The sequence below is a fragment of the Budorcas taxicolor genome, chromosome 5 (genome assembly GCF_023091745.1).
Source record: "Budorcas taxicolor isolate Tak-1 chromosome 5, Takin1.1, whole genome shotgun sequence".
NCBI lineage: Eukaryota > Metazoa > Chordata > Mammalia > Artiodactyla > Bovidae > Budorcas > Budorcas taxicolor.
Genome location: NC_068914.1, coordinates 104,837,771 through 104,850,370, shown reverse-complemented (window position 1 = coordinate 104,850,370; position 12,600 = coordinate 104,837,771). Strand labels below are relative to the sequence as shown.

The 12,600-nt window shown below is 38.0% G+C and overlaps 1 protein-coding gene across 1 annotated transcript in view; it reads right to left on the bottom strand.

The window, feature by feature from the left end:
- Positions 1-12,600, bottom strand: part of CFAP54 (cilia and flagella associated protein 54) — a 324,333-nt gene that overhangs the window by 74,010 nt on the left and 237,723 nt on the right. The window contains exons 57-60 of the mRNA XM_052640302.1: positions 10,240-10,395; positions 8,675-8,780; positions 7,717-7,813; positions 49-147 (exon numbers count right to left, since the gene is read on the bottom strand). Of these exons, the coding sequence (XP_052496262.1) occupies positions 49-147; positions 7,717-7,813; positions 8,675-8,780; positions 10,240-10,395 (458 nt within the window). The remainder of the gene's footprint in view (positions 1-48; positions 148-7,716; positions 7,814-8,674; positions 8,781-10,239; positions 10,396-12,600) is intronic.

The following is a 12,600-nucleotide window of genomic DNA, read 5'->3' as shown; positions in this document are numbered from 1 at the left end:
TAACAGATGTGACAGTAAAGAGGAGAATTAAATAAAAATCACACCAACCTGTGCAGCAGCTCTTATTGCAATCCAGGCAAATAAACTGTACATTTCATGTTTATTTACTATTGGTTCTTTAGTAGAACTATGCCTTCTGGGAAGAGCCTACAAAATATGGCAAATATTTTATGATAAAGACAGATAAAGATATCATAAAGCTTAATGATAGATTTTCTAATCTTCTGATGATGAGATTTTACTGTAACACTGTGTAGCCATTAAGAATAATAACGTACATGCATCTATCAACATGAAAAGATATCCTAATCATATTAGAAAAAGAAAAGTATAGGTTACAAAATAGCATGCAAAGTATGATCCCATTTTTTATTTTTTAATATAAATTTATTTATTTTAATTGGAGGCTAATTACTTTACAATATTGTATTGGTTTTGCCATACATCAACATGAATCTGCCACAGGTGTACACGTGTTCCCAATCCTGAACCCCCCTCCCACCTCCCTCCCCACACCATCCCTCTGGCTCAACCCAGTGCACTAGCCCCAAGCATCCTGTATCATGCATCAAACCTGGACTGGTGATTCATTTCACATATGATAATATACATGTTTCAATGCCATTCTCCCAAATCATCCAGCCCTCACCCTCTCCCACAGAGTCCATAAGACTGTTCTACACATCTGTGTCTCTTTTGCTGTCTTGCATACAGGGTTATCATTATCATCTTTCTAAATTCCATATATATGTATTAGTATAAAAGATATGTACATATATATTTCTCTATATACACAAACAGAGAAAATTATCAACAGTGGTTATCCCAGGTTTTATGGGTAATTTAATTATATTTAACTTTTTTGTGTGATTTTCTAGATGAGCTTACACTACCTGAATATCAATAAAATAAACAGAAATGGCATTTTAAGTGTTATTTACCATTTTAATAGAGGATCTATAAAGTGAATATATATTGTGTGTAAATATGTCAGAAACAGGAATACTACTTAAAGATTTTTGATAGGTATTTGCCATCAGCTTTCTAACTACAGAACTGTTAAAAGGATGACTGTAATCATGAAGTTCTACAGAACAGCAAAAAGTGACAATGAATGGAGATACGTGCAATGTGAGGGTGTGTGTATGTGGCGTATGTGTTCAGTTTTTAAATATAAAAAAGTCAATAATACTGAAGTAAACAGAAACCCTGCCAGCAACATACTAGCTGTCTGTTTTACATTTTTAAAGTATTAATAGTCAAATTTAAAGATTCAACTAATCTGGAAAAACTATTCGATTAGATAGCTTATTCTAATTTGTTGATGTTCATATTTTACCTGATTTTTTAGATCTTCAACAATAAAATAAGCAATAACAAAAATACCTTTTTTACTTCTGGCAATAAGACTCCCAAATAAAAGGAAAAGCAATGAGTAAAGCTGATGCCAGAGCAGGAAATACAATGCACAAATGTGACTAGATTAAGTGCTAAACGTGGGGACAGGCGATACCTGGAGAGATCGGTCCATGGGGAATCTAAAATCTAAGCAAAGTAGTCCTGTCCCAAATATGAAGACCATCCTTACTAGCTGTAATAACACTGCTTAGGCTCTGGGGTAGCCAGTGCCAGCTTACTGACTATAACCTTGGGCAATTTATCTATTTAATTCTTGACACAAGGCTAATAGGCATTGAATACAAAATAACATTAAGTAACTATATTGTAAAAACAATTAGTGACACAGACATTCAAAAAAGAAAGCTCATTTTGAATTGAGAGGAAGGCTTTATTGAGGTCAAACTTGAGCTCAGAATGAAAACAGGAAAAAAAAAATATGATGAGCATTTTTTTACATGGGAGGTGTTCAACACTGCATATGGGATACTAGCCTATACAAACAGGTAAGAAAAATTTAAAAATGAATCTAGAATAGGAAATGAAGTTAAATTGTTTGCAAGGAACATGATCCTATATGCAGAAAAACCCAAGATACACACACACACACACACACACACACCCCTCTAGAATTAATAAATGTGCTTAGCAAGGTCACAGGATACAAAACTCAATATTCATAAATCAATTGTATCAGCAATGAATAATCTCAAAATGAAATTAAGAAAATACCCATTCATGATAGAAATAATCTTAACAAAAATGTATAAAATGTGCATACTGAAAAGTAAAAAAATTATCAATAAAAATTAATATCTAAATAAATGAAGAGAGTTCATATACATAAATTGAGGATTCAAAATTGTCAACATGCCAAATGTCCACAAGTTACCTGTAGATTCAACATAATCTGTACCAAAATTCTGCGTTTTGGCAGAAACTGACCAGCAGATTCTAAAATGAAGAATAAAATGCAAAAGACTCAAAGTGAAAATAATTTTGAAAAGAAAGAACAGAATTGGAGGACAAATACTTTCCAATTTCAAAAAACTTACTACAAGCCATACAGTAATCAAGACAGTGGATACTCACATAAAGATAGAATTATAGATCAATGGAATAGAATTGGAAGTCTAAGAATAAATATTTAGACTTTTGAGCAATAAATTTTTTGACAAAGGAGCCAAGGCAATTCAATAAAGAAAAGATAGTCTTTACAACAAGTAATGCTCAGACAAATGAATATCTATGTGCAAAAATATGAATTTAGAGCCTTATCGCACACTTTATACAAAATTTAATTCAAAATATACCATGATGGACTTAAGCATTAAAGCTAGAAAACTTTTAGAAGAAAACATAGGAGAAAATCTTCAACATCTGGGGTTAGGTAAGGTGGTACTAAAACCACAAAATATTTTAAAAAATGATAAACTGTACCTCATTAAAAGTAAAGACTTTTGTTTCTAAAGATACCATTAATTGCATGAGAAGACAAGCCATCAGCTGGAAAAAAAATCTATAAATTATATATCTGATAAGGGACATATATCTAGAATACATATGTTTTAAAAGTCTTATAACTCAGTGATAAAAAAAGATAACTCAATTTAGTTTATGGGCAAAAGATTTGAGTAGATATTGTCCTAAAGAAGATATACAAATGGCCATTAGGGATATGCAAATAAAAATTCTAATGAAATACCCACTTAATACCCACTAGGATGGCTACAATCAAAAAGATAAATAATAACAACTGTTTGCGAGGATGTGGAGAAACTGAAACCCTCACACACTGCTGGTAGGAATACACAGTGGTACAGCACTTAGGAAAACAATATAACAGATCATCAGCAGGCTAAACAGAGGGTTGAAGTATGACCCAGAAATTCCATTCTTAGGCATACACCCAAAGGAACTGAAAAGACGTTCACATAAAAAGTCTGTATATGGAATTGAGAGAGTAGCACTGAAACATACACATTACCATATGTAAAACAGACAGCTCAAAGGAAGTTACTGTATAACACAGGGAGCTCAATGTGGCACTCTGTGACAACCTAGATGGGCGGGAGTGGGTAGGGGTTGGGGGGAGGTTCAAGAAGGAGGGGACATATGTATACTTATGGCAGATTCACGTTGTATGGCAGAAGCCAACACAATATTGTAAGGCAACTATCTTCCAATTAAAAATAAAGTTTAAAATATTTAAATCTATATACGAATATTCAAAGCAGCATCATTCATAATAGCCAAAAGTGGTAACAATTCATATATCTAGCTCCAGCTGAATGAATCAAGAAAAGGTAATAAAACTATATAAAGGAATACTACTGAGAAGCAAAAGGAACAAATATTGTTACATGTTACAACATGGGTGAACCTCAAGAACATAATGCCAGATGAAAGAAGCAGGCATGAAAGATTACATACTGTATGATTCCATTTAAGTGAACTATACAGAAAAGACAAATCTACAGAGACAGAAAACAGACTAATGGTTACCTGGGACTAGAGGTAGAAATGGGAATGATAGCAAATGGGCACTTGGGATCTTTTGAAGATGAGGGAAATGTTCTAAAACTGGATGGTGATGACAGTTACACGACATGTAAAATTATTAAACATCTATGAATTGTACTCTTAAAATAGGTTAATTTCACAGATATAATTTATGCTTCAACAAATCTATTTTCTAAACATGTGTTTGATAATCTCTCTCTTTGGACTATTTTTTCTCTCAATTCCTCGGAAAACTTCTACTTATCCAAAACTCATCTCATCTGTAAAGCTTTCTCTTACATTCCCCCAAAGCAGAATTAGCCACTTTGCTCCACTTCCCTACTTGACCTATCTTATAGTCCTCTGCTGCTGCTGCTAAGGCGCTTCAGTCGTGTCCAACTCTGTGCGACCCCATAGACGGCAGCCCACCAGGCTCCCCCGTCCCTGGGATTCTCCAGGCAAGAACTCTGGAGTGGGTTGCCATTCCCTTCTCCAGTGCATGAAAGTGGAAAGTGAAAGTGAAGTCGCTCAGTCGTGTCCGACTCTTCGCGACCCCATGGACTGCAGCCTACCAGGCTCCTCCATCTATGGGATTTTCCAGGCAAGAGTACTGGAGTGGGGTGCCATTGCCTTCTCCGATTATAGTCCTCGCACATCACAATACAAGTATTTCTTTCCTTTGTTCCTCTGTGCTTCTTAGGGGAAGAGAGTAACATGATTGGCATACATTAAGCACTCAATAAGTGTTTGACTGAATGAATACATGAATGAATGTTCAAGAAATAGTTCAACTAACAAATAACTATTGGATACCTATTATGTACAAAATACTTCAGAAAGATACAATGTTGGAGTCTAGTCAAAGTTACATAAAGGATCGTCCCCTCACCTCTTTTTGGGTTTTCTTTTGGGTATTTATTATGTGCCAAGTCTTTTATTTTACTTAATTTTCCTAGCTACTCTAAGGGGTAAGTATCCTCACCTTCAATTCACAGATGAGGAAACTTGGGTTAGAAAAGCTTCGGTCCCATTGGTATTAATAGTGTGTCATGAAGCTAGGACTCCAACCCAAACCAGGGTGACAGTCACTATATTCCAGATTCTCCATATAAGTGAAACAATAATGCTTTCTTTTCAGCATTTATATAGCAATTGTCTTTACTAGGACATATTTTAAATGTTCTATTTCAATGGTCTGAATATGCCTAGATGAATTTTTGTTGTTTTTGACTGTTTTCTGTGTGTCTAATAATTGTATGTCTTGCTAAAATATTTATGCTATGTCAAGATATACAGAAAATAATGCTCATATTGTGTTTGTTGTTGCTGTTCAGTCACTGGAGTTATACTATTCTTTCACTCAAATCTTATTTGTTTAAGCTCTTAATTATAAACAGCTCCCTAGAGAAGGCCCAAAAGGTGATATATTTTTTATCCTAGCATCTTATTAATTTGCATTGCAAATTGCCATGGAAACAAAGATTTCTGTTTTCTCTTATTGGATGTAAAGATGTATATCATATCACAAAAGTAAGTTTTCTATGTAATCACTTTAATGAAAAAAAAAAAATAGCTGTTAGCCACCTAAGGCAGCAACCATTTAAGTTGTTCCAACTGACTAAAAGCCTATTTGTCTACAGGATTTAAATCATGTTTATGTTGTCTCAAAGATTAGAAATTTGACATCGAAATTTTCTAGAGAGATTTTTTGGTGGGTCAGAGGATTATTTAATGAGAATGAAATATATAAAGCCTACTGAAATCTAAAGAATAAACAATTAGATAGTATTTTTTGAAAAATAAAAACCAAGTTTTCAAAAAAAAATTAAAACAAAGTTCCCCACCCAACTTCGTGCCTAGAAAATCTCCCTGTCTGGGGTGCTCAGGGCTGGTGCACTGGGATGACCCTGAGGGGTGGGATGGGGAGGGAGGTGGGAGTGGGGTTCTGGATGGGGAACACATTTGCCCCTGAGACTGATTCATGTCAATCTATGACAAAACTCACTACAATACTGTAATTAGCCTCCAATTAAAATAAATAAATTAATTTTTTTTTTAATAAAGAAAGAAAATCTCCCTGCCTGAATCCTGGGTACTCAGGTGTGGCCCACAGACCAGCAGCATTGGCATTTCTAGGAGCTCCTGAAAAAGACTGAACCTCTGACCTCAACAGGATCACAGGATCCCTGGAGACGTTTCTGCCCCTTATTTGGAAGAGCTGCTTGATGGAGTGTATGCATTTGCCACCCTGCAGGGCTCCCTCCCAAATGATCAAATCTTACTTTTCACCTCTTTCCACTGTAGTCGTTCACAATCCCACAAACTCAAGTTATTTCTTAATCCTAAACTTCACCACCTAAAACACCCCCAACCCTTCCTTCCCTTCTCTTCCTCCCTCACTCCCTCCCATCTTTCTTCCTTTACAGGTTTATTACCTGTCTCCCACTGCTGAAGAGTAAGTACATGGGAACAAGCACTGAGATTGTCCTGGACTCTGCTTTATCCAGAATATCTTCTGGGTTATAGGACATGCTCAATAGATATGTGATAAATGAATGAATGACTTTTCTTATCAAAAGATGACCTGTTTGCCAGCCACATCAGTAATGAAGACCATACTTGTCTATCAGCTTAAGCAATATGTCATTTCCTGCAAACACCTGATCAATCCTAATGACTGAGCACATTTATATGCACCTACATTTCATGGAGTACATCATGAGAAATGCTGGGCTGGAAGAAGCACAAGCTGGAATCAAGATTGCCGGGAGAAACTATCAACAACCTCAGATATGCAGATGACACCACCCTTATGCAGAAAGTGAAGAGGAGCTAAAAAGCCTCTTGATGAAAGTGAAAGAGAGTGAAAAAGTTGGCTTGAAGCTCAACATTCAGAAAACGAAGATCATGGCAACTGGTCCCATCACTTCATGGCAAATAGATGGCGAAACAGTGGAAATAGTGTCAGACTTGTTTTGCGGGGCTCCAAAATCACTGCAGATGGTGACTGCAGCCATGAAATTAAAAGACACTTACTCCTTGGAAGGAAAGTTATGACAAACCTAGATAACATATTCAAAAGCAGAGATATTACTTTGCCAACAAAGGTCCGTCTAGTCAAGACTATGGTTTTTCCAGTGGTCATGTATGGATGTGAAAGTTGGACTGTGAAGAAAGCTGAGCACCAAAGAATTGATGCGTTCGAACTGTGGTGTTGGAGAAGACTCTTGAGAGTCCCTTGGACTGCAAGGAGATCCAAGCAGTCCATCCTAAAGCAGACCAGTCCTGGGTGTTCATTGGAAGGACTGATGCTGAGGCTGAAACTCCAATACTTTGGCTACCTCATGCGAAGAGTTGACTCATTGGAGAAGACTCTGATGCTGGGAGGGATTGGGGGCAGGAGGAGAAGGGGACAACAGAAGATGAGATGGCTGGATGGCATCACTGACTTGATGGACATGAATCTGAGTGAACTCCGGGAGTTGGTGATGGATAGGGAGGCCTGGAGTGCTGTGATTCATGGGGTCACAAAGAGTTGGACATGGCTGAGCGACTGAACTGACTGATTGACATTTCATGGATAACATTTTAACAGGCAAAAATCTCCAAATGAAATCCATTTCCAGAATTTTATGTAACAATGTCCAAAGAGGTATCTAAATATGAGTATGAGCTTAAAATAATGAATTAATTCCTGCAAGTCACAAAGAAAAATGTCTCTTTATATCCATTGCACAGAGGTAGCAAAATAAGCAAGCTCAAAGGCAATATACTTTACATTTAATACTTAATATTTCTAATAAAATCATTTATTACCTTAATAGTTGTCAATGGTGACACTGGAAGTTTGCTCTTTGACTTCCTTATGTGTAAAAGTAATAAGGCTATTTCAAGGTAGGAGTCTCTTATCAACCTAAAACAATAAAACATTGTACTTATTATATAGCCTCACTACTCATAAGCATCATTTTGCATCATGTGACAACAATTTCTGAGCAAATGAAGGTAAAAACAGGCAAAACTAGCATCTGTTCCAAACTGACCCTTTTTTCACAGCACCTGTGGCTTAAACACTGGCATCTTCCTCCCTACTGAAATCAGAAGCTCTTAAAGACAGCTGTATGTTCTTCCTTGTCCTGTGATCTCCTCCTGCCATGACTGCAAGGAGTCCAGCATCAAGACCATTCTGGAATATTCCAGCACACAAGGCACTAAAGAAGTGATAGTCAAGCCTGGAAAACCAGATCTCTGTCTCTACCCTCCTACACTGATTAGACTCTAAAGAGACACACAGAGTTATGCTGAAAGCCATTACTTGGTGTGGATGAGGGCTGTGTGTTCACTATCAAACCTGTCGGACAGGGTCATTTAAATCAGCGCATTAAGTCAATTATACAGAATTGAGTTGGCCAGCCTTGGCACTGATGAACCCGCATGGCACAAATCCCTTCTCGATACAATTTCACATCTGGTGGAAATTCCTGTATCCTGGGACTGACAGGAGATCAAGCTGAGTATAGCCCAGAAGTGATTTACAGTCCAGTATGTCATCAGGCTACCTGTTGTCATCAATGGTCACTGAGAATAAAGCCTTGGGGCAGAGCCAAAAGCAACAAGCTTGAAAAGGAAGTCAGTGAACCAGTTGGACAATGGACACCCCAAACTAGCCCTGCCATGAGAAGAGAGTGTCCCAGTCATTTCAGCACACATCCAGAACATAGGGATCAAACCCAAACACATATTGTGATAATGGAAAGGTCTTTTTTTTTTTTACCCTGAATTTTGATCATGTCTCAAGCTTAGTTGTATAGCTTCAAACAGACTCTCAAGTTGCATAGTTGGAGGTTTCTCTTCCATCAATATTTGACATTCTATTTTGCCTGAAAGAGAAAAAGGATATACAAAGATGGACTTTCTTTTTTCTGTCATTTAGGACTTCAGAACAAATATTTTATGCTGGAAACTTGGAAAACTGGATGTGTTCTCCTTGCTTGCCCATCTCTTGTTTCCTGCTGGAAGGTACGCCAGTGGGGAAAGAGCTGCTGCTTCCTTCCCTGGGCACCTCGAGGTTCCCCTGCCTCCTCTCACTGTTCAGACACAGGTGTCATCATCCTGTTTTCTTTCCATTTCCTTACTTTGTGCTCTCACTTCCTCCTGCAGTGCATTTCTTTAATCTACATCCATTTTCTTCCTTCCTCAGTCATTGCAGGCATCATAGGAAACACCTTTGCTAGAAACAAATCCTAGAAAATCAGCAGACACTGGAAAACCAACACAGATGATGCAAATGCTCTCGTGTGCACACAGCTCTGCCTCCCTCCTGGTGAGCTGCAGCCTTCAAATGCCGGGCGTTGGAATGCTACTTCTATAGCCAGGACTGGAAAGAGAAATCTCATAATCACTGTGAAAAGCATTGACAGTTTCCATACAGCATGTGGACAGAGCATAGAGCCACCTCATGTGAAATTCACATCTGGGCATTTAGTAGCTCTTGACTTATAGATGGTTATTTACCCAGACTCCCCTCATCTGCCAACCAGGATTGATCATCCCTACCTTGTAGTGCTATTGTAGGAACTGGCAATATGAGATGTAAAACACTGATTACAGTGCTTTTTCCTAGTAGATGTTCAATGCTGCTGCTGCTGCTAAGTCACTCCAGTCATGTCCGACTCTGTGCGAACCCATAGATGGCAGCCCACCAGGCTCCCCCATCCCTGGGATTCTCCAGGCAAGAACACTGGAGTGGGTTGCCATTTCCTTCTCCAACGCATGAAAGTGAAAAATGAAAGTGAAGTTGTTCAGTCGTGTCCAATAAATGATACCAATTGTCATCATCACTTTTCTCAGGGCTAAAATGGCCACAACAAAGTTATATGAATGCATTATGCAAATGTGTATTGTAAGTTATAAGTATAGATATGCTATAGCTATTTAAATGGATAGGTATCTTTTACAGAAACTGGCTATTTTAGCTAAGTAATGAAATTATGCATAAAATATCTTTTAAGCATTCTTTAAGTAACATTTTTCATAGCTAAATGGCTGATGAGATTTTTGTGTCAAATGTGAAACTTTGCATAAGGAAAGCCAGTCATAATTATAAAAGAAATGAAAATAGGAGTCTTTTTTCCCTTTCTAGATGTAAACTTAATATGAGCACATTCACTTTATCCAAAACTGAGTTTGGCAGAGACATCAAGGTGTTTGTCAACACCACACCCTTTGTAAAATCAATATTTTATATAATCAGTAACCAGATTTTTAAGAAGCCTTTGGTTAATAGGAAAAAAAGTTTTGCCAAACTTTATCATAGTTGTGACTCCAAATACATCTTACCTTTCTGAAAAAAGATTTCAGCTTCCACCTCATGTTCTTCTGTTCCTGATGTCCTAGCAAGCTTCAAAGCTATTTCAAAAAAATGAAGGGCAGGTAACCACTTTGAAGGATCCTTCTTTTTACTGGTATAATATACTTGCTTGGCCACTGTATGTCCTAAAAGAAAGATGTTAGATGAAGAGGGAGAAATATACATAGTGTTCATAACAAGGGCTTTGCAGGTGGTGCTAGTGTAAAGAACCCGCCTGCAATGCAGGAGATGCCAGTTCAATCCCTGGGTCAGGAAGATCCCCTGGAGGAGGGCATGGCAACCCACTCCAGTATTCTTGCCTGGAGAAACCCATGAACAGAGACGTCTGGCAGATTAAGGTCCATGTGGTTGCAGAGAGTCGAACACAAATGAAGCGACAGCACACACACACACTCATTCATACCCAACCTCCCAGTTAACAGACTCCTCTCACAGTAGGTGCAACTAAGAAGTCTGGGTGTGTAGGGGGAGGAGGGTCCCTGGCAGCCTAGTGGTTAAGATTCCAGGATTTCATTGCTGTGCCCTGGGTTCAATCCTTGGTCAGGAAATGAGCTCCCACAAGCCCTTAGCAAGGTCAAAAAAAAAAAAAAAAAAAGAATAGAATTCTAGGTGTCTTCAGTTTTTAGCATTGAACAAACACTTAAAGGAAACTCAGTACCCAAATATTTCAATGAACTATAAACAATAGTCTTTTGAAACTTGGTCTCTGATAAATTTCAACATTTTTCTCATTTTTAAGATGAAGGATAATCTCTTGAGACTTTTTACATTCTAAAAGTTCATAATGCTCTACATAACTTCTGGGTTCCAGAGATAACGTTGTTAGTAGTGAAACACCTGGAAGATTTATAAAGTTTTATGTTGTTCCCAATAAAATTTGCATATATTAATAGGCAGTAATTTCTATTCAGTTCTATAGTGGTTCCTCACATTGTATATTTTCTCATTATAACTTGTTTGCAAACCCATTATGGACAAAGACCTCACGTCATACTTCTGGTATGGTCCCATCACTTCTTAACATAATAAAGGATTATTATATTATTGAAGGGGCATTAGATTTAATTTCTAACCACCCCAAAGAAAGACAGATATTTATTCCACAAATATTTTCTGAATTCTTAGGCACTGGATAAGAAAGATAAAAGTGGAAAATAAGAACTAAGGTTCCTACAATGCCAGGTACCATCCCAAGTACTTAAGCATTATCTCATGTAATCCTTCCAACTTTGAGTGGATATCATTATTATGCTCATGTTACGGAGGAAAAAGCAGTGGCACAGTGAAGTTTAAATAAATTGCCCAAAATCACACGATCTGAACCTAGGTAGTCAGCTCCAGAGCCCATACCCTAAACCCTGACTCTGCAGCAAACCCCTTAAGTGAGAGACCATGGAGCTTAATGTCTAACAGAAAATGTGAACGGCCAGATAGGCAATCAAAATACTGTGCAGTTGACTGTGTAGGCAGTGAAAGCCCAGGATGCTGTGGTGGCAGGTTATAGGAGCCCTGGGCCAGACCTGAGAAAGGTCACGAATGCCTGCCTACTGAGTACAGCCATCAGGGCGGGCAACTGATGATCACCTTTGATATGTTTAAAGAAGAAAAAGGTTGCAATAAAAGCAAAAGGCAACTTGGCGGAAAAGTTGTATTGATAGAATAGCTTAACAGGCATAGTAGGGGGAGTATGAAAAGAAAGGTAGTGTAGAATTGCAGAATGTGTAGGATTCCAGCTGAAATGCTGGGTACAAGCCAGTCATTGGTGTTAATGTGTCACCAGAGCCTTTGAACAGGTCCCTACCTGCCACTGAGCACTGAGGCAGCAGAATTGGAAACTATCTGAGGTTACTTCAAGTTCTGAAAATTTGAAATTCAAGATGCCAGGCCCTACAAAGAGTTTTTAAGAAGCCTAGGGTTTTTTGGCTTTTTGGTAAATGTGTAGCTCAGGAATGAACTATTTGAGTAGAAGGATGGTGGGAAAAGGGTCTTTCTCCCCACCCACCTCTCTTATCCAAGAAGAAGTTACCCAGCCCTTCCTCTGGACAAAGCACTTTGCCAAGAAATGGAGATGAAGAAACTGAAGGCTTGCTTCCTGGGGCTTCCTAAGAGAGTAAGGAGGCCAGGCACGGAACAATGAGAATAGCTGACACCTATGAAGTTCTAAGAAGAAACCAGGTGCCCTTCTAAACGTGTTACACATTCCACTCACTTCATCCCGTGAAATTGGTACTTTTCTTACCCACATCTTATGAGAAAGGAAACTGAAAACACAGAGAAGTGAAATGATTTCCTGGAGGGAACTGGACCAGAATTCTTTCTCCAGAGTCCAT